The sequence below is a fragment of the Gymnodraco acuticeps genome, unplaced genomic scaffold, assembly GCF_902827175.1.
Source record: "Gymnodraco acuticeps unplaced genomic scaffold, fGymAcu1.1, whole genome shotgun sequence".
Classification (NCBI taxonomy): domain Eukaryota; kingdom Metazoa; phylum Chordata; class Actinopteri; order Perciformes; family Bathydraconidae; genus Gymnodraco; species Gymnodraco acuticeps.
Genome location: NW_022991340.1, coordinates 470,840 through 493,429, shown reverse-complemented (window position 1 = coordinate 493,429; position 22,590 = coordinate 470,840). Strand labels below are relative to the sequence as shown.

Sequence of the window (22,590 nt, the reverse complement as noted above, 5' to 3'; positions counted from 1 at the left end):
GATCAATGTGGAATCCTCCTTAAATGTACCTAAAATGGACTATTATCAACTATAAGTGAAATAACATAATTCCCTATCCACTCCTGGTTATTATACATAGGGTTGGGAGGAGGATTTGGAGGAAACGTTCAAACCCAAAACGCTATTTTTCCCCCTCCAGTAGCATCCTGCCAGCAAACAGCAACGCCCTGTATCCCAGACCGGCGTGCGTACCACACAGACGCACTGCCCGGTGAGAGATAACGGAGCTGCTGCTGAAGCATCTGCAGAGCTGGTCGCCTCTTTTTGTTCCATCCCTAACACCGGGACTGAAGATAGTCATTATCACTACTGCTGAGGATGTGTGAGAGTATTTCGATGCGAGTTCGGATCGGATGGATTCAATGAAAGGAATACTCTTAGCCAGGAGGAAAACCATGACAGGCATCCTGCTCCCCTGACGATTCTCGGGTATGCAGTCGTAGTTTGAGGCCGGACATGATTTTAATCTCACGAGTTGCTTTAGTGGATGCGAGATGGTGCACGCCGCACCCCGATATATATTGATAAGGTGATCAAACAGCTCTAACGCCTGTCAACCGAACCGGATTTTTCCTGGACTGTGGCGCACATGAGCATCTTGTTTTCTTTTTGATTTATGTGTTTTCACTGACTAACTGTTTTTGGAGGATCTTCTGATGTGGCGGGATTGTGCCGTTTTGACTAAAAGGATCAACTGAGCACTGTTGCTCTGAACCAGAGAGGAGGACGCAGGAGCATCTCACCTATCAACACAATAAGAAGTATGTGCAATTTGTGTGTGTGTGTGTGTGTGCAATGCAAAACATTTTAGGGACTGACTGGTAAAGCCTTATATTTGTCCTCAGAATCATATGACCCACCTTTGTTTTAAATGCATATTTGTTCCTTATTTTGCATAAATAGTGTCTCAGTTTGTTGTTAACAGGTGCTTTTTGGAGAGCTGGCAGCATCCCTGCTCTGAAGTCACTGCAGAGTCGCCACACCACTGCAAAGCCACATTTAATAACCATATTTCATCCCCATATGGGAGACTTAATAAATGATGGCCGTGTGTGTGCTCACATGTCCAGCTTTAGGGCGGCATGACAGAACAAGGAGGCCTCCAATCTGACGGAGAGGCCATTAAAGCCTGTCAGGGTTTTACTGAGCTTATATGCAGGCTGGTAATGGAAGTTCACTAATGGCAGGGTGATCAATAGGAGCCATGGTCAATTTCCTTCCCTGGGCCTCTTCACATGAGGAGATCTTACTGCACATTGGTCAAGGATAGATGGACAATACAAGACTATGTGGCATTGCATAGCAGTGTGTATACAGTGTTGACTGTGCCATGTCAGTCGGTATTTACCACCTTGATTCTGACATGAATGGCGTCACAAGAGGATCTTTTTATGAGGATAAATGCACCCGAGCTAATCTTAACTTTGGCAGGAGATGAATTGTGTGAATATGTTGTAAAAACCGAAGCCTCAGTAATGTATCTCGGACCCACACAGCCATTGTTGTGTTTATTTCTGTGGTTCGTTATCATTTATTTGGTTGGGGTAGCATTTTGATGGCAATCTTAGGCCTGCATGTAAATGAATATGAGGTGTTTCCAACTGTTTGGACACAAAAAGGTGGTTTTGATATTATTTTCCTAATACTTCACACCATTCCCACAGTTGCTTTACAATGAATCTCACATATAATTACTTGATTGCATTTCAACATGACCTGGTATACACTTTCAACCATAAGGCTCTTTACAGCTCGGACTACTTACTCATTTGAATCATGCACATAATCCTCCTTCATTTAATAAAGGAATATTTTCTGTTGTTGAATTAATGAAATAATAACAAGACTCAGCCACTATCACACATCTTCAGTATGGAAATATTGAGAAGAAGAAAGAGTTTCCTAGCATTACAAAACTAATGGATCAGCACTATGGTTTAAAAAACACTTCAGACGAGCCGCCTTGCCTAGAAGGAAATGTATGTGAATCAGCAGATTGAGTATGCTGCAGGACTGAAACCAGATCCCAACCCCTCACACTTAAAATCTCATTCCCCTCAGCCAGTCCATACAATGAAGTGTAATCAGATCAAATCCATCACCTTGTTTCAAGATGGTGTCTGAGTCATCCTAAAACTATTTCTGCAACCTACCACACATCTGCTGAGGCACCGGTTTGCAAAGGATCAGCCAATGAACCAACTAAAACATTAATCGATAAGATAAGATAGGACTTTGTTCATCCCGAAGGAAATTGTTGTGCCAGAGTTACAACAATACAATAAACACAGCAACACAATAATAATATACACTAACAGTTCAGAAAAAAGAGCAATTCAATAACTAGATGGTCACAGTATTTAGTATTTAGTATAGTACACAAACCGTATGGTAGTTACGTAATTGCACGTTATTTATCGAACATTATTAATAATAATAGTAATAATATTGCACATGTTATATAGCAGAGTGTTTTGTAATGATGGTAATGGTATTTATGGTGCACATAGTGGTGGTGTGTAATTTCTCAGTTCCCTTGGCCACGACATTTTGTCCTGATTATTGACTAATTTAATTATTGACCTAGCTTCAACGCACCTTGAAGGTTCATAATCAGCATCTCATGTTCTCCATAGATAAAAACGTAAGGATATGAGGCTCCTTCTATGGAGTGGAAACAGTTTTAAACACTGCCATGTTTGTCTTCCTTGCAGCCTTCATCATGGCTGAGAGGACTCTTGATCCGGTCCCCGTCAGCATCCCCATGGAGGAGACCAAGATGCCCAGTGGAGCGCCTTCGGAGGCCCCGCTGCTCATCCACTTGAAGAAGGTGGAGAACCACATCACGGAGGCTCAGCGCTTCTCCCACCTCCCACGCCGCTCTGCTGTGGACCTGGAGTTCAACGAGCTGTCCTACACCATCCGGGAGGGCCCCTGGTGGAGGAGGAGAGGTACTGTACACAGCTCACACATAGTTACCATGATGGATGAGGAGCAAGCGAGCACCACCCATGGTGATCGATATCTGGAGAGCAGACATTTCACGGGAGGCATTTAATAGCCTTTGTGACAGTTAAGAAAAATATTATTTCCCCTCAGCGGTATGCTGTCTCTGTTGCTTTGCTCTTTTGTTCGGACACATGTAGCCAAGCCCTTTCCTCACGCTCGCTCGCTCACACACACACACACACACACACACACACACACACACACACACACACACACACACACACACACACACACACACACACACACACACACACACACACACACACACACACACACACACACACACACACACACACACACACACACACACACACACACACACACACACACACACACACACACACACACGCTTGCAGTTTTTCCACCATGTTGTTGCAGGCCTGAGCTTTGCTGCGCTCAGCAGAGTTTAGACATAGTAAATAATTTACGCTCTCAGGTTGGCACACTGTTCTCCTCTCTTTTCCCCGTGTGGTCTGACCGGGCGGTGGCAGCCCCACGATTGATCGGCTCATGAAATATTAACTACATTCCAACCCACCACCATTATTGATGATGAGCCCCCAACCTTTGCTCATCTTTGCTTGTCAACTCAACCAGCACTCTGTACACTATAACCCTCTCTTCTCTGTATATTTAGCAGGGTGGGGACTCGAGAGCACTCCTTTATTGACGTTGCCCCACCACACAGTGGAGGCCCTTACAGGATGCTATTTTCAGTCTTGTGTAATATTGATGTGCATCATGAAAGCCCGGCGCAGGAGTGTTTGTAGTTTCGCTCTAGAACCTGAATGTATGGAGAGCATTCATGAGGAGGATCACAGCGAGAAAGCTTTTTGATGCACATGTTTTTTCCCTTTTAAGGTCACCTATTATGCAAAACCCACCTTTTCATGTCTCTTATTATTATTATTATATGTCATTTGTTAGATACTTTTATACAAAGCGACTTACTATTACTATTCAGCACTGTGGACAATCCCCACAGGAGCAATTTGAGGTGATGTGTCTTGCCCAGGGACACAACGACATGCTGACTGCAGTGGGACTCAAACTTGCTATCCCCTGATTCGAAGTCCAGCACACTATCCACTGAGCCACAGCCGCCTCTTATAAACATGTGTGGAAAGAGATTCTGAAAGTTTCAGAAAAAAAGATTTGCTCACTCTTTGTCCTGATCCATTTCTATAAAAACCTGTCTGAAAATGAGTTTTTGGCCACTTTGTGATGTCATAACGATTTTGTGGCTTGTGTAACCATTAGCCAATCACCAACCAAGGTAACCCCCCCCCATCTTATCACCTGAATCTCCTCCGAGAGCAACATTGTGTTCTTTTTAACCAAATATCAGCATATACAAGTGTTTACCAAATGGCAGTACAATATAACAGCTACGACATATAAAGTGCATCATCAGGCTGATGATGTGTGAGCAGGAAGCGTCTCAGCTTTTACTAATGAAGCGCTGCCTTTGAGATGCTCCCACTCTCTTTCCCAAACCCCCCTGTCACATACAGCGTGCTCCTCATAACCCCTGTCTGCCCTGCGATTACCTCTGCCACTCACATGAAATAATATAGTCAGTGTGTTGCTCACAATTCACACATCCTGTAGATTCTGAGGGACTTGTCTGTGTTTAGGTCTCAGCTGAGCTCAGAGTTGATCCACTGCAGTTCCTGTCTGCCTGATCAAAGCTGAAAAATAAATGACATGGCTGATTTTCTGCTGCGGCTCAAAAAGTCGATGATTACTCCCTAAAAGAACACTTAATTTGATGTTATTCCTGCTGACTTATGTGCAATTATACAGCTTGTAGAGGGAAAACGGTGACGTGAACGATGCACTTTATTTGTAATTGAATAAGTCCTTGACACACTATGCATGAGTCATTCCTTAAAATGTCTGCGGTCGACCTGGAAGAGATTACCAAGAGGAAGATAGTGTAAAAGGATGTAGAGTGGTTTATTTTATTGTCAAAGGGCATAAAGGTGCTGTATGAGCTGCCCGCCATTTGTTATTGTGAGTGTCTCCTGGCGAGGGTGGCCGTTAACCCCATCAGGATGGAGTTGCTATGACCTGCTTTTTATGTTGAGGGTGTTCTCCTCCTGGTGAGGTATTCTCCTCGCTGGTGAAACACTACCCCAGTCAGGGAAGGGGAAGGGAAGGGAGTGAAAGGAGAGCAGGAGATGTTTACATGCCTTTAGGTGATTTCCGCTCTTGTTTTGTACTCCAAGTGCGTCTCTGCACCTGCATTGCTCATTTGTGAGGAGGAAGAAGAAGAGCGGTCATCTTACAGATAAAATCACATCCTCTACTTAACATGCTTCGACCGTGCTACTTTTATTCATCACCATGCCTGCACACCATAACTCAAATGTATGACCGTGACACAAAGTGATTTATGATTACCTCTCCACCAGCGTTGTGTTATTTTCTTGCAGAACGGTTATGAAAATGTACGATAAGGTTTAATTGGATTTGAAATGAAAGCAGTGTTGTGTTAAGGTTAGTTTATCCATATAGCTAATTTCAAGGCAATTCAAAGTGTTTACACAATTAAAAACTAAATAAATGAAGCAAAATTAAAAGAAGGCCATTCATAAAGACATTGAAGATAGTTAAAAATAATTGTTATTTTAACTATAATGTTTGCTTATTTGTCCTGTAATGTTAAACCTATGGTCAGACAGGGTAAAACAGAAGGCAAGTGATGCTCTATCTTGTGAAGAATGGTTGCAGTTGATACAGAGCAGGGCCCTCCCTCCCTACAGGCCGATCATGCAGACTAAGTGGGGCCTCGAAAATGCGGCGCACCTATGCGCTGCAATTAGTGTGCGAGACGGATCTTATTGTTTCATTTTGGTTTCTTTCATCCTGTCATTTTCATTCTTCAGTGTGTGGATTTAGTTTAAAATATGTGGTCCTTCCTCTAAAGCTGCTTGCAACTGACCATGATGACTCAAATGGGCTTGATTTATGCAGTTAACTGCATTTTAAATAGCCCTACTTAAAAGAGACCTCCAACTTTTTCGCCCATTAATCGGGCATCTTAATATTTAATAAACTATGAATGTTTTATATCCATGTAACGGGAAGAAACTCAGCTAACTGATCTTTTTTTTTTTTTTTTTTAAACCCACAATGCTAACGCTCAGCCTCTGAATTAGCCACGAGCGGAAAAATGCTAACGCATTACTGCAAAGAAACTCACTCATAACCAGAGATGGGGTCGTTACTAAAAAAAAGTAATATATTACATATTACTTTTTAAAAAAGTAATATATTACACTACTTCGTTACTCCCTAGATAAAGTAACTCGTTACTTTACTCGTTACTCGCAGGGCCGGCCCGCCCCTCCCTACAGGCAGATCACGCAGACTGCGGCGCACCTACAGTGTAAGCGCGCCACAGTTTTGCCTCTGCGAGACTCCACTTGCCCCCCCAATTACTATTGCATTAAGGAAGACATAACACAAGTCTTTCTTTTTATATGCTCTAAAATAGGCTACCAGCCTACCACAACAAACTAACAGTCTGTGAAACGTAAATACACTAATTAATTAAACCAGTTCAAGACGCATTATTCTTATCATTCTTTATGAGCGCATAACGGTAAGGTATCTAATTACTTATTTATTTAGTATTCCATAACTTAGTAACAGAGATGGTCAAACTAAAGTGGTAGAGACATGGCAGAATTCCTACAATGAAGCGGGACATTGAACTGTTCACCCGTGAGAGGGTGATCAACAAAAGAGAGCGAGCGGCCCCGTTGAGGGAGTTTACAGATGAAAAGACTCAGCCATGTTTATGCAGCACTGCACGTGGAGATGTGGTCTCGCAAATCGCGCAGATTACATAGGCCTACATGTATATAAACCGATATAAACCTGCGGCGGAAACCCCTCTTGTCTGTCAGTGAGTGTGATTATTTTATAAAAGTAACGAAGTAACGCGTGTCGGGGCAATGTTAGTAACTGTAGTGTGATTACTGAATTATAAAAGTAACGCGTTACACTACTCCGTTACCGACGTAAGTAATATTATTACAGTAACGTGTTACTTTGTAACGCGTTACACCCAACTTTGCTCATAACACCCTTATTACTTATCTTAACTGCACATCCAACATATCGCCTAGCATCGTGAGATGACACAGAATCGATAGGTACATACATCATCACTCTATGATAAGAACTTGCGAAGATATTAACAAGAACAGACATCAAAACATGTGGCGCTAGGTAGCTAAAAACGGCAAAATGGCTTACCTTGGTCGTTGTCTGGTCAAAAGTGGTCTTCAATGGCATTACAACGATAAAAACGCTGCTGCAGGTTAATCTATAGGTTAATCCAATGTGTCTGTGTCCCTTTGAAATTATTTCTGATAATCCATAAGCAATAAACCAACTTTTCCTTTTTCAGATGTCAGAGCGTGAGCTAGGTTCGCTCTCATGCAAAACTGTATGCGCAAAGCCCCCACTTTTTTTGTGTTAACGTGTGCGTCTATGTGGAAATTCCCCTTCGATTCTATTGGCTCTAACGGTTAAAAAGAGATGTCAATCACCAAAATCGACCAATGGGTTCCAGAGAAACAGTAAAAACGCCCATTTCCACCCAAATCACCAGAGGTGGAGTTTTTTTCGCTAAATCTCTCTAAAAAGGTCAAATGTCACTTGTTTTGCATCAATCTTGATACAGGGTACTTATATGTTGTACTTTAGATTCCTAAAGCTTTTAGTCTACTTTACCATCATCCAAGGGTAGTTTTCACTATAAGTAAAAAATCATTCTTGGACGGACACTATAATTTACAGTTTTTTACTATGTGCAATCTGAATTTTCTTTAAAAAAACATCTATATTGATTCTGACTTTTCTACATCCAACTCACAGGTTTATCATTGCTTTGAGAAAAAATATGATTAATTTTCCCCTTTTAGAAGTGTAGTTATGGTCATTTGTTCTGGGAATGTCATTTTCGAGCCTGAAACCTGAAAAACAGGCTCATTGCTTAACAGGTTAAAAGAGACCTCCAACTTTTACACATCAAAGCCTGTTACATGTAATTCAAAGTGTTGTATAAAACCTCTTTTGGCTCCAGAGGGTGCTGTGCAATCTGGTAAATTGTCTCTAGTGATGTCACTTGAGACAGCGTCAGTTGGAGCCTGAGACCATGTTTTGGAAAATCTGCCCGTTGAGACAAGTTAGAAAAAAGTCTGCAGACAGTATCACACCTCTGTAACTAGACTAGCATAATGCACCTGATCCTCCAACAGAACTGATCGCACTGTTGGTTTTGTAGGCACAAGGTTTTGATAAGGAAAAACACAGTGTAGGGGGAAAAATATGATAAATTATTGCACATCTACATCCAAAAGTACATACAAGTGCATGCTTAATCTGTGGTCTAGCCTTTTAAACATCTATCATGTGCACATGACTGCATTTGATGTAAACAGGTTATGATTGTGTTGGGGCGAAAAGGATTAGATTCAAGGAGCAACCACTACCTTTTGGATGTTTGCATATAGTTTGTTTAACAAGGTAAATAATACAATATGTACAAATAAAAAAGGTACTAGTATTTTAATTGCATTCCAGCAAATGTTATCATTGAGCCAACTCGCCAGATTTGTCTATCCTTTAAAGAAATGTAGTAAAGAAACTATTCATTGAAAAAGAGAGAAATAACTACTTTTGAACACATTATAATCCAAGTGAGAGATTTGAGTTGACATCTCTTTCAAACAACCAATTTGACGGTGTCATCCACCTCCATTGTGACTCATAATCATTTGTCTAACAATTACTGTGAAACATCCTGTGAGATCAGACTGGATGTACACTGTCACATGCTGTTACATCGCCGCGTCTTTGACAGTGAGGTGAGCTGTTTCCTCTGTGGCTCTCACAGATAAGTCCATTATTATGCACAACCTCCAGCACCGGGTTAGACCATCGGTGTGCAGCACATGTCGGAGCAGGGCTGCTTCCTGACAGCAGGCTGCTCTGCTGTCTGAGTGGAGGCTGTCTGATGTAATAACACTGCGTGGGAGGAGGGGGCCATTAGGCTATACTTTACTCCCAGAGTGAGGGTTTGAGGGGGCTGGCGGCTCTGTTGAGACCCTAATTACAACGCTTGAGACAGGAGGAAGCATCCCTGAAGACAGTGGAGAAATGGGTGAGGCGAGGGAGACGGGGTGACTACAAGGCTCCTGCACTTTCCATATCCGGAAGCTTTCAGAATCTGTCAGTTCTGAAAGGGTTAAAACCTGAGCCATCCTCATTAGAAAGCCACACAACTTCAATCTTTTTGAAAACCGCTGCAGCTTGCATCTCCTGGCGCCACTTTGGGAGCAATGATCTAGTCTTGTATATATATATATATATATATTTTTTTTAGTTCTGTTTTACAGTAATGTCTCGCAGCACACCTGATACCCAGCTACATAAAATGCAAGCTTTGTATTCTCCGCAACCAACTTCACCTTGAATTATTTATTTTCCCTAGACATAAATAACAGCTTGCACAAATGTGTCCGTCTAACTCTCCTAATTAATTGTTTAACAAATATATTACATAAATAAATATGTACAATTTTTGTAAAGCACTTTGAATTGCCTTTTGTTGAAAGGTGCTATATAAATAAACTTGCCTTGCCTTGCCTTACATATGTAGTTTGTTGGAGAGAAACTCCCTGGAGGAAATTTGGGATTTCAGCCTTTGCAGACCATTTACATGCACACAAAAACTCACATAACACACAACAGGAAAGGGAAAAACCCCACAATCACAGGGTGCCTACTGCATACAAGAGGGTTGTTACCTGAGTGGGTTGGGTGTTACACTTCAGACTATCTATCCACCTGATTGTTGCTCCTAAAATACACCATTTCTAGATTATTTTTAAAACCGTTGCTGTAGTGTAGCCTGCTAATTTTGCAGATCCGCAGCATCAGTGGCCTTGCATCATGGTTCCTTGTACTCAGATTTAATAGGCTGTGACCTTCTCTGCTGGAGAGAAATTAGGCTCAGTGTCTGCATAATGGTCTGCAGAAACACTTGTGTCCCCGTGCAACACAGCTCAGTAAGTGATAACAATAGAAACAGCTCATTACACTCGACTGCTATTCTGCTTTTCAACCTGCTTTATTTTTTCACTGGCATATTATGAAGGCGATATTTAAATGAGCAGACTCATACATGATAAAGCAGATGGACCATGACTTCTATAACTGTTGGGTAAAAGCAAACTGAATACAGGATGTAAAATAATATTGTCTCAGCTGTTTTATTTGTGTTAGGAGCACACATCCATTCTCATGGTTCTAAATCTTTCTTTTGCTACAGTAATTTCCCACATGAGTACACTGTAAACCAATGGAAGAATATAGGGTGTAAATAAACGATACATGTCATTTCATAGGCAAGGCAAGGCAAGGCAAGGCAAGGCAAGGCAAGGCAAGTTTATTTATATAGCACTTTTCAACACAAGGCAATTCAAAGTGCTTTACAAAAAATGAAAGAGATTAAGAAAATGGCATTTAAAACCTATTCATACCTCAATAGTTGCCCTGTTCTGCCCTGTAATGTGTGAGTAAAACATGCTTTCAGTAACACGTTGACTTGTCTCTCACTTATATTACATGTTTTATTGTTATTGTGCTTAACTTTTTAACTTTTCTCACCCTGCTTCCTTTTTCCAATATTGTCTCCTTTTTGTCCGTGATTGCTGAACGTGAAAAAGACACTAGAAATATTTTCCACACAATAAATATGAATTAGAGTCTAGTAAATTGGCTAGAAACATATAACAAATCACTTTAAAGCTCATTGTTTTAGATTAAGTTACATACAAATGTCTGAGAGTGATTGATAAGAGCAATTTCAGAGCAATGTCACTACTATAAATAATATATATTTGTTCTATCTTTGTCAGGTTACAAAGCCTTACTTAAGTGTCTGTCTGGAAGATTCAGAAACAAAGAGCTGATCGGCATCATGGGTCCTTCTGGAGCCGGGAAATCCACTCTGATGAATATCCTGGCGGGGTACAGGTAAGATATAGATTAGAAGAATCGTACTTTTGATTTAATTTAGAGCTTCGAAAATGGCAGCAATATTGTTGGGAAAATACTGAATGTGCTCTTCCAATATGAGAGTACACATGATAACAAAGGTATCCCAACTGTAGCTGTGAACATGACAGGATGTGTGATTACCTAGAAGAGCATCAGGACTGTTTTAGGCATATGATAGCTATGTGATTAACATGATGATTCAGCCTCTATGGAGAGAGACATGACAAGCATGCTCATTTCTGACGTGGAGCTAATCTGAACTAAACATTGAATACTGCTTTCTATTCCTCCATCTTGTGACTGTGTAACTCCCTCTCTTGTAAATCAGCATGTGAAGGACACTGTTCAGGAACTAGTTGATGCTCTGTATGTGATGACTACTTCCATTCTTGAGAGGATAATAAATACAAGGATCCTGATTATTGAAGCTCAAGCCGGTCACGAGTGATATTTTTCTAACAATATCATTATATTTTCTGAAACAGAGAGACGGGCATGAAGGGGGAGATCAAGGTGAACGGCCGGCCGAGGGACCTGAGGACCTTCAGGAAGATGTCATGCTACATCATGCAGGACGACATGCTGCTGCCTCACCTCACTGTGCGGGAGGCCATGATGGTAATGTCCTCTAAAGCCAACAGAAAACAAACACCTCATTAAATCCTAATGTGGAATATTAACGTGCCGACTTCTCTCTGTCTTCAGGTTTCTGCCAATCTGAAGCTGAACGAGTCCATGCAGGTCAAAAAGGAACTTGTAAGTCTGAATATATATTGATTGTATTTACATTGCAATATTTCAACCATGGAAGACAATACATATATAAGTATAGCAAAGTACCTATCCATTTAATATCTTGTCATGTGTGTAATTGCATATTGATGAGCCAGCCAAATGTATGGTTATAATGGATTTACAGGATTTGTTTATCAACATACATTTTTTAAGCTATCTGTGTCACTGTATACGCCATTAGAGGCCTTTTCATCTGGTTCTTTCAGTAGTTATAATAACATAATATTGATATTATTGATAACAATCCTCGTTGATGTCCATCTTCTCTACAGCGAGGTCCTTCTTGGCTTTAGTTTCATACATACCCCTATTCAATGTAGAACAAAGCAACAACATTAACTTCAAAATGAGTCTATTTGCTTGTTATGTGGATCCTCCCCAAAACCTAAAGAAGTAAAAATGTATGCTTTTCTAAAAGGAACAGCTTTACCAAATGTATCTCTGGAGAAAAACAAATCTAATTGTAATTAAATCTGGAATAGATGTGTACAGGTTGTCGAATAAAATAAAGAAAATATGTCACTACCCTAGTCCATATTAAAACACTAAAACACACATGAATTATCGGCAAAAATTGAATAGAAAATAAAAATATGTATATTTATGTCTATCATTTTTAAAGTAAGGGACCAGGCACCGTTTACATGAACTGATATGTATATGTACTAAAGATCTTATCATACAAATAAGTTACTATTTAATTCACCCTCTACTGTCACAGTGAAGGTGAATCAACACAAACAAAGAGGCCCGTATTTGTCAATGAAACTCACACCATGAAAGTCATTTGTATCACTCTCATCAGTTAGGTGTCATCATGTACGAACATCCGTCTCTGTGTGTGTGCAGGTGGATGAGATCCTGACGGCTCTGGGTCTGCAGGAGTGCGCTCAGACACGCACCAACGCTATCTCTGGAGGTCAGTGTAAACGACTGGCCATCGCCCTGGAGCTGGTCAACAACCCGCCCGTCATGTTCTTTGACGAACCCACCAGGTAGGATAATATTCAGCTGCTTTGAGGGAGTGTATTTTCATTTCCAGATTAAAGGGTGCATGTATTCGCGGCTTAAAATTAGACATTTCTAATGCGTTATCTTTTAATTCATTGGTTTACCTCAGATTGCTTGTTTGGCTTCAGATCAGGGGTGTCAAACTCAATTTCATCGTGGGCCACATCAGCATTATGGTTGCACTCAAAGGGAAGGTTGTAACTTTAAGACTATATAAATATACATATATATATATAATATATATAAAATAATGTATTATATTACATTATTGCCTCTGCATTGGATTATTATCGGATAGTGTAATAACTCCATAATTAACTACGTCTGAAAGCAGAAGTCTAGGGCAAATAATTGCAAGTCTCTTCAGTGTGCATGTCACATAACGAGATGCATTGTGGGACATGTAGTTTATGGGCAACCTGCTTCTGTAAAGTGGCATGTAACTATATAATAAACGTATGATATTCTTTGCAAGCTCTTGCGGGCCACATAAAATGGAGTCGGGAGCCGGATTTGGCCCACGGGCCTTGAGTTTGACACCCCTGCGTCTCGTTGTTGATTAAAAAAAAGGATAAAAAGCTTTCCACACACATTCAACAAAGAAAATAGGCCTTTGCAATAGTCGAACAAATCTAAACAAAGGAAACAAAACACAAATAATATAATAAACAAACTAGGATTGTCTTTCTTTCTTTTGTGTTGTACGTAATGTAACTTAAAAGCTGTGTCCCTACGGCATCTTCCACACAGTTTGCCCATATCTGTGTCTCTTAAAGGGTGGCGTCGTAGTTTTTTATGGTTTCTCGATTACAGAGGTCATTACTACAGTAGGTGACCATTTTGGTGCGTGTGTGTGTGTGTCTGTGTGTGTGTCTGTGTGTGTGTGTGTGTGTGTGTGTGTGTGTGTGTGTGTGTGTGTGTGTGTCTGTGTGTGTGTCTGTGTGTGCGTTTGAGGGATTAGACAAAAAGAGAGTAATAAATGACAAAATTATAATTAAAATGATATGAGTAACAATATAATAGTCATGTATTTTAGGGGGGGGCATGTAAATAGTAGCATGACCTTAAAGAAGTAGAAAGGGGAGGTGGCTGAGATCGGATTGAGGGTTATGAATTAAATGTATCAATGAATGGGTTCCAGACTGCATCAATATCAGTGGTTTGTTTTTTTATGCCGAAAAGCTGTTTCTAACACATCGATCTGTCTGGTTTCCTGTCTCTCCTTGCGCCCCAGTGGTCTGGACAGCTCGTCCTGCTACCAGGTGGTCTCCCTCATGAAGTCTCTGGCTCTGGGAGGACGGACAATCATCTGCACCATTCACCAGCCCAGTGCCAAGCTCTTTGAGATGTTTGATAAGGTAACTTGAGTGCTTATAGTGCCGGACACGTTTCCATTAGCCCGGGCGCTGGTTAGCGTGATTCATTTTGTCCAGCTGCGCAGGAGTCGATACGCAGCCCGCAGGCCTGTTGTTTTGTCAGTCGTTCATATATTATTCAGAGAGTCAGTGTGTTGGAAACAATGTTGATTACTGTGTACCTGTGTTCCCTCACCAGCTGTACATCCTCAGTCAGGGTCAGTGCATATACAAGGGCACGGTCCCTTACCTCATCCCTTATCTGAAGAGCCTGGGCCTCCACTGCCCGACATATCACAATCCTGCTGACTTCAGTAAGTCAAGCATCTCCTTACGTACGTGTGTGTCTGTGTGTGTTGTTGTTCTGACCATCGTGTCCTCTCCGTCCACAGTCATCGAGGTGGCGTCAGGGGAGTATGGGGATCTGAATTCAATTCTGTTCGAGGCGGTCCAGGGTGGACTGTGCTCAGATCAGAGCAAGAAGAACTCCGGAGACAAAAGTGACTCCTCATGTCCCTCGACATGTCCCAGTGTGAGTAAAACCACCCTTCTCTTCAAGTAACACACCTTTATGTTTTATTCAAAGGGACTCTTTTACGCTTTTGGGGTTTTCTCTTTCCTGTAGTGTGTTATATAGGTTTTTGTGCATGTCTGTAAAGGCTAAAATCCCAACGTTTCTCTCCCCAGCCTCCATTTGACTCCTATTACTTCTGTAACATAATGACATCACTATTTAACACTCGCGCTATTGGCTAGCGCTCCGCTACATTGTATGTGATACGTTAAGGGGCGGGACATTTTTAAGCCATTGACCAATCACAACAGAGCCAGCTAACCAATCAGAGCAGAATGGGCTCTGGATTCAGACAGAGGGTGAAAAGAGACCCTTTTGCCTACCATGCATTTACACATAATAGCATTGGATGCATCCATTTAGACCTACAGTACTCGTATCACAACACTTTTGGGGTTCACATACGTTTTTACAGAACAAAACACCCGTAATTCTTTCCTGTCTATATCCAAACTGTTCCTCTGCTCCACTCTATCGATCCGTCTCCTCCGCCTCGCTCAGCTTCCTCTCACTCTTTCTTTCTCCACCTCGTAGATCACTTTTGATAAGAGCATCAGCTAAATGCTAAAATGGTAAATGTAAACCACCAAGAGCACTTTGATATACATTACTCCTGCATGGTGCCGTGTTGCCCTGTTAGTGCTTTAAACATATCGTCAATTTATGGATTTTCTCTGTTGCCCTTTCTTTCTATCTGGATTTTTCTGCGCAGGAATTATGGTGTTTTTTTTATATTGTCTTTGAATGCTAATTTCAGATGTTATAATAACGTTGGTCGCTTTCCTCTCCCGCTAAAAATATCTGCCGTTTATCATCACTTAGAGTGTGTTGCAGATGTGTGCATTAAATATCAGGCTATTTATATTCTTCCACTGTTTGCAATGTGCCGTAAGAAAGGGTATGATGTTCTCTTTGATCTGTATTGCTAACAGTTTTCTCGTATCGAGTGTGTATTACATAACGAACTCCTCGCTGTCCCCATTTCTCTCCACAGGAGACAGGAACCCTTGAGAAACATAGCTTTGCTACCAGTACATTCACACAGTTCTGCATCCTCTTCAAAAGAACCTTCATTACGATATGCAGGGACATGGTAATAATAATTATATATAAACTATCCCTGCTCAAACTCACACTGTTATAAAATAATCAATCAATTAAGGGCTTTTCAGTCGTGCTGATGTTGGTTTGTTTGTGCGTTTTCAAGGTGCTGACCCACCTAAGGGTGATGTCCCATATTTTTATTGGAGTGCTGATTGGCTTGCTTTATCTCAAGATTGGAAATGATGCCAGCAAGGTGTTCAACAACACTGGCTTCCTCTTTTTCTCCATGTTGTTCCTCATGTTTGCTGCCCTGATGCCCACCATCCTAACATGTAAGATGCTCTGTCTCTTGAGAGTTTGGAAACTTTGATTTGCAGTGTTCTTGTTGAAGTCTTTTAATGCTGCTGCTGTTCCCCAGTTCCTCTGGAGATGTCCGTGTTCATGCGGGAACATCTCAACTACTGGTACAGCCTGAAAGCCTATTACTTGGCCAAAACCATGGCTGACATACCGTTCCAGGTAATGATCGTATAACTGTGCACACAATGGTTTGGACATTGGAGTACAGTGTTTTTCAAACTACACAATCTCTTCTACAGGTGATTTGTCCGATCTTGTACTGTAGTATTGTTTACTGGATGACTGAGCAGCCTCCAGAGGCGAGTCGCTTCCTCCTCTTTATGGCTTTGTCCACTTCCACGGCCCTGGTGGCCCAATCCCTCGGTCTGCTTATAGGGGCTGCATCTTCATCTCTGCAGGTAGGCTTAAAGTCCCCTTCCTATACACATATGTTTGGTTTTTCGTTACTTAAAGGGGACCTATCATGCAAAATGCACTTTTGTACGTCTTTTACACATGAATATGTGTCCCCGGTGTGTCAGGGAACTCACCAAGTGTCAGAAAACACAACCCTCTCTCCTTTCCTCCATAACCAAATCTCTAAAAACGTGGCTGCAACGGATCTGATACAGACTGATACAGATTTGAAATTGTTCTAACGTCAGAAACGGGGTGCTCCGCCTATATGGGCAACTCTCCACCTATCAGGGGAATGAGAGGTTGCCTGGCATGGTAACAGCATGGTAACAGCATGGTAACATGACGCTCGTGCCTCGCCCCCTTCCTTTGCAGGGGGGCGTGGTCAGCTGCAGCTCATTTGCCACAGAATTAGCCCTTGCAAAAACAGGGCTGGAAAAGAGCAAATAGAGCGAAATGAGGCATGGCTAAAATGCATAATCTGTTTGGTATTTTGAAAAAAAAACTTCACAGACATGTTTTATATAGGTATGGCCCTACAATATATTATTCAAATATAGCATGATAGGTCCACTTTAACTTTGGTGTTTGACCTTCACTGTGAAATGTAATATATGTGCAGTTTGACACAAGAAGAATGTTCTGACTATTAATGACTATTGTTTAAGATAAGATAAGATAAGATAAGATGGACCTTATATAAATATAGGGTAAGAATGAAAAACAGGACAGCCCAGATTCACACAGATTAATATAATTGAAGATAAAATCAAAGATACATATAAAAACATGATAAAAAACGATGAAATAAGAGATTAATTAAAATGAGCATATATACATGTTGGGTCATATATACATATTAGATATATTTACATGAATGTGTGGAAACGGTGTGTATTTTATGTCCAGTAATTGTGTCACATTGTTGTTGTTTATGTTTTCTTTGTTTTGTTTCTGTTCTGATTTTATTTAAGCGTCTTTGAGCATTAGGAAAAGTGCTATACAAATCCCATCTCTTATTATTATTATTATTATTATTATAATGTTTTAATATTTATCTGCTGAAGTGAGGGACAGCTGATGAGTTACGATGGTGAAGTAACATAGTAATATAACTCATTACTTTAGCGGCAGAGAAACACATTATATAAGTATATATTGACAAGATGTTTCACTATGTCAGTTTTTTATTAAATATTACGCATTTGTTCCACAGGTGGCAACCTTTGTGGGTCCAGTCACAGCCATACCAGTACTCCTCTTCTCTGGTTTCTTTGTCAATTTTGACACCATTCCCAAATACCTACAGTGGAGCTCGTATGTTTCCTATGTCAGGTACTGTCATCAACTTATTGCATTTGAAAAGAGTTGCTAAATTCACTTTGCCCATTGATCTTAGTGGTCAGGCTTTCTATGATGTGACACAACTCTCTTTGAACGAACCTAGGTTCACAAGTTAACCATTTCCACTCTCAGGTACGGCTTTGAGGGGGTGATACTCTCCATCTACGGGATGAACCGGTCGGAGCTGGAGTGCCCGGGCGTGGTGTGTAAGTTCCAAAAACCGGAGGAGGTCCTGCAGCTGCTGAATGTGGCGGATGCAAAGCTCTACGTCGACTTCATTGTGCTGGGGGGTTTCTTTTTGGCCCTCAGACTGGCAACTTACCTGGTTCTGCGCTACAAGGTCAAGTCAGAGCGTTAAGACGTCCGGAGGCGGATGGATTTGGATACTTGCACATATCCCACCAGTGTGAGATAGTAACATATAATGTCTTCATTCTTTGTCTCAAACTTTCATACAGTACATGTACAAAGACATACACAAGTCCAGCTCATACAAAAACATCCGAAGCTGTGCTGCAACACCAAACTGTACAGTGTAATATTATCTTTTAAACGGTTTGTTTTTGGAAGAAAGGGAACATCCCTTATCCTACAGGTAATAGTATTTTTAAAATCACCATTACCTTCTGAAACTATTGTGTATCTGCGCTATACACGAACAGAATACCCAACAAAGTAACAAAAAGCATGTCTCTTTAGACTGAGAAATTGCGGCCAGTCCAAGAAAGTGCCACATGAATCATAAGCTGAAGCCTCCGGGTTTATGGGGAGCCATAGTACCACCACCTTGGTGCCGGAGTGTCCAATATCATGTAGCTTCTCAATCCAATGCCTGAAAAGACAATCATAACATCCGACTCCACATCAGCACCTATCAAGGAACCAGATCTCAAGACGGACATCCTCAAAATGCCATCAGGAAAAGCAAACTCACAGTGCCAGAACAGAAAACCTGTCTTGCTCTTCTGTAGAAACATCTCATCAGGTACCAGGACGTTGACCGGTATGGCTTTTCTTTACAGAATGAGACTTCAACAAACCACTGAATCATTGTTGCAGCCCTACCATTGACGGTGGTAGAACCCAGGCCTGTGATTCATTACCTTAATATAACACGTTCGCCATCATCGTGGAAGCATTCAGAAAGCAAGCATGACTGCTGTTTCCAGCCTGACAGAAAGCTGCTGCACAGAGAGATGGAGGCGAAGTGCAAGCTGTTATGGTTAAAAAAAAGTCTAATCGGTGTCACTCTTTCGACACAGTTTTTTGAACTGCTTGTTTCCACTCATTCTCATTGTATGACTCTTTAGCTGCCTCCTCGCTGAACTCCTCTTTCCCTCTGCTTTGCTGACGTCTGACAGATGTGCGTTGTCCCAAACAATGCTAGATATCTTGAACCGCTGGCTGGGCAGTTTTTCGTGCCTCTGAAATAGAATGATTTGAGTTTCCTTTGCTTCATTGTTTGCACATACATCCATATGTCAACACACACCCACACCCACACAAAGACACACACACACACACACACACACACATACACACACACACACACACACACACACACACACACACACACACACACACACACACACACACACACACACACACACACTTGGCAATGTTTAGAAGAGCCTCTCCTTGTTGCAGGGCAATGCAAATATTTTCCAATAGACTTGCTTTGAAATATTTCTTACTTAAACTATGCTACTTAGTATTCCTTATTATAATGCATAAAACAATGTGGGTATATAATCAATGATTGTACAGTGAGTATGTCATGCTGTAAACAAATGTACATTTGCACTTTTCAATGTATGTTATTATTATTATTTATTTTATTTGATTTGTATATATCTACGTGATGATGAGCGCTGCTTGATAGTATAACGGGAAAACAGCAACCGAATGTTGCATGTCCAAATTAGGAATTATGAAATAGTACATTTCGGGGTAAAGTGTAACGATTTCCTTTTTCTCATCCAAATGTAACCTGCCGTGGAGATGCAAATACTCTGCTTTCTGCTGAACATTTTTAGAATATCTGGAACAGAGTGCGTCACTGGTGCAGATACAAAAAGAAAAAGAATCAGGAGTGAGAATGTAATGTAGAAAATGTGTGAAATGTGCTGGAAGGAAGACGGATTAACAAGAGACAAATGTATAATTATGTAGCTGAAGAGAGTGGCGGTCTCTTTAGAAACAGACTGGAGAGAGAGCAGTGATCGCTGATCTGCTTCACTGTTCAGCAGGTGGAGTCCTGGTGACGTCTGGATTCTGTCATTAATAGCAATAGTTAATATTGTGATATAGTTATACCTCCCACTGCTGTGGCATCAGTCATATGTTTTTTACTGAGAGCTTGATTTGAGTCTTTTTTGTTCCTAACAGTTTTATTATGTGCAATAACCATCCAATGGTGTTTTCATGAAGGGAATCATGCAGTCTGTCTCTTTCTCATCTTTGGTTATGTTTTAGGTCTAATTAGAGGGACAGAAGCAGAACAATAATATTAAAACGTACTGTAGACGGGTCTGAATAAGCTGAAATAGTAGTAATATTTTGTCACTTTAATGTCCGACTTTGTCAAAGTTCTCAAGTTAGTGCAGGAAAATGTATAAAAGTTGCATAAAGTGACTTTTAGGGCCATTACAGCAGATATGTGTTTTATTCTTCCACAAATGACACGAAAAGCTCAAGTGTTGGTAGCAGACCTGCAAGGATGACTTTGCATGAGGAAGATAAAGAACTCGAACCCTGGAGAAAAGCAGGGATAATTAGCAGCGTTGCAGTCATTAACAAGTCTGGGAACGTCTCGGCCTCAGGTCTTAAGGACTGTGGCACCAAAGAAGAACACAAATGATCCTTCCTCTGCTGCGAAATGTGAAAAGAAGAGGGTTCATCTCTCAGCAAATGTTCTCATTACGTTTCTGGCCAAAGAATTAGCTCTGAAAAGTCACCCACAATGTTTGGAGTCATTTAAATCCAACTGGATTTTCCTGCTAATTGGATTTTCAATCTATCCTGAAATTGTTTCTTAAGATTTTCCATTGTCATTTCCAGGTCATAAAAGTGATCACTGACAAATATGATTTAGCTCCAGTGGAGAAAATCACATGAGAGCAGTATTGTGGAAGTGTGCAGGATGCAGCTGATGAGCGTATGTTCGATGCTTTTTCACACTTTGAATTATCATGTCACTATTTCACCTGTTTGCCATAATAAGCCACCTGACAGTGCACTCTAACATGCATGGTTAATGATTATATGCAGGCTAATCCTACAGAACGTTTCGATGGTCTGGTTGAATATAAGTGTTGGAAGGCTGTTTAACACTGACTGTCTTTTTTATTTTTGTTTTATATATTTTGTTTATCATTTACAGATTAACTAATGGTTTCATAAAATAAAAAAATGCAAGTTCTCTATACTGAACGCTGTTCCAAGGATTATAATAAAGATAATTTATAACCTTTGCCCTTGCTCAGTGAGATGATTCGCTCAAACATCAGACTGAATTCATTTGTGAGGATATACCTTTATATATACAGTCTATGGGATATACAAGGCCACAAAGATAATTAAGTGGATATCTATTTGGTCATTTGTTGTTTGGTCGATCATATATCACAAGTGTATGTGCAGTACTTAATTACAGTTTCTCCATACACACTTAGGGCGCTGATGTACTATGGAATTTAGGGGCCTTTAATGCTCATTTTTAGGTTCATATTTTGTGCCAAGTTAACATGCTTTAAAGTTAAAAAAATTGCTTCTTTATTCTCACACCGCCTTTGCTGCAGCACCTCTTTTCACCCTCTGTCTGAAACCAGAAGCTTGGTTGGGGTTTAATGTATTAATATGAAAACATCTCCTTTATTACAGCAAACAACTCTTACTTTATAATGTAAGCACTATTCTTGTCAATTTAATTAAATGAATCAAATATTATGAGAAGTATTCTTTTAAAAAAAGGGAAAGCTGGGTGTCAGTATCTCCAAAAACCAGAAAGCTCACTTATTTAAAGCATTTTCATCCCGAAAGGCACCATTGTCCTGATGATTGCAAGAGCAGCAAACACAATGCCGCATACTGAGAGGGATGTACTTCTGCAAATGTGAATAATGCCTCTATTATATAGTGGTGAAGCAGTGTATTCATAAATAACTTATATTCATCATTACACGAGGAAGCGGAGAGCAGGTTACAAAAGAAAGGCAATGGGACTTTAAGAAAGATTTGATTGATTTTTGTAATCACATTGCTGTTCTCTACACTCTCACAGGAGCTTCATATAAAAAGACAGATTGGGTCATGTTAGGACACTAGCTTTCTGTGTTAAACCATGAGCTGCATCTATTGTTGCAGAAAGATTTGGGGAGATAAAATGGCAAAATCAAAATTGAAAACTTCAAATAAATATTAAGTCGTTATGGATTTATGTATCCATGGATGTTATTCAGACTCAGAACCCATACGATCTTATTAATATCTTAATCTTCATTAAGCTGTGTATTATGCCCTAATTAATGTTGTCAGTGAAAGTCATTGTGGAGGTCACCTTCTGTTCAAAGCCTGTTTATTTGTTTTCCTCTGGGCTTG

General features: G+C 40.6%; 1 protein-coding gene across 1 annotated transcript; it reads left to right on the top strand.

The window, feature by feature from the left end:
- Window positions 1-132: 132 nt before the first annotated feature.
- abcg4a (ATP-binding cassette, sub-family G (WHITE), member 4a) lies at window positions 133-21,455 on the top strand. The gene is made up of 15 exons (XM_034240551.1): window positions 133-782; window positions 2,736-2,972; window positions 10,971-11,088; window positions 11,598-11,730; window positions 11,818-11,868; window positions 12,757-12,902; window positions 14,153-14,276; window positions 14,473-14,587; window positions 14,666-14,805; window positions 15,842-15,940; window positions 16,055-16,223; window positions 16,310-16,410; window positions 16,491-16,649; window positions 17,864-17,982; window positions 18,124-21,455. The coding sequence occupies exons 2-15, from the start codon at window positions 2,744-2,746 to the stop codon at window positions 18,347-18,349; spliced, it is 1,929 nt and encodes a 642-aa protein (XP_034096442.1). The 5' UTR covers window positions 133-782; window positions 2,736-2,743; the 3' UTR covers window positions 18,350-21,455.
- The last annotated feature ends 1,135 nt before the right edge of the window (window positions 21,456-22,590 follow it).

Excerpts from the sequence above, each read along its gene's own strand:
- abcg4a (XM_034240551.1), top strand. The coding sequence starts at position 2,744 with ATGGCTGAGAGGACTCTTGATCCGGTCCCCGTCAGCATCCCCATGGAG. Across the intron at positions 11,731-11,817 it reads CTGTGCGGGAGGCCATGATG|GTTTCTGCCAATCTGAAGCT; the intron begins GTAATGTCCTCT and ends CTCTGTCTTCAG. Across the intron at positions 16,224-16,309 it reads GATGCCCACCATCCTAACAT|TTCCTCTGGAGATGTCCGTG; the intron begins GTAAGATGCTCT and ends GCTGTTCCCCAG.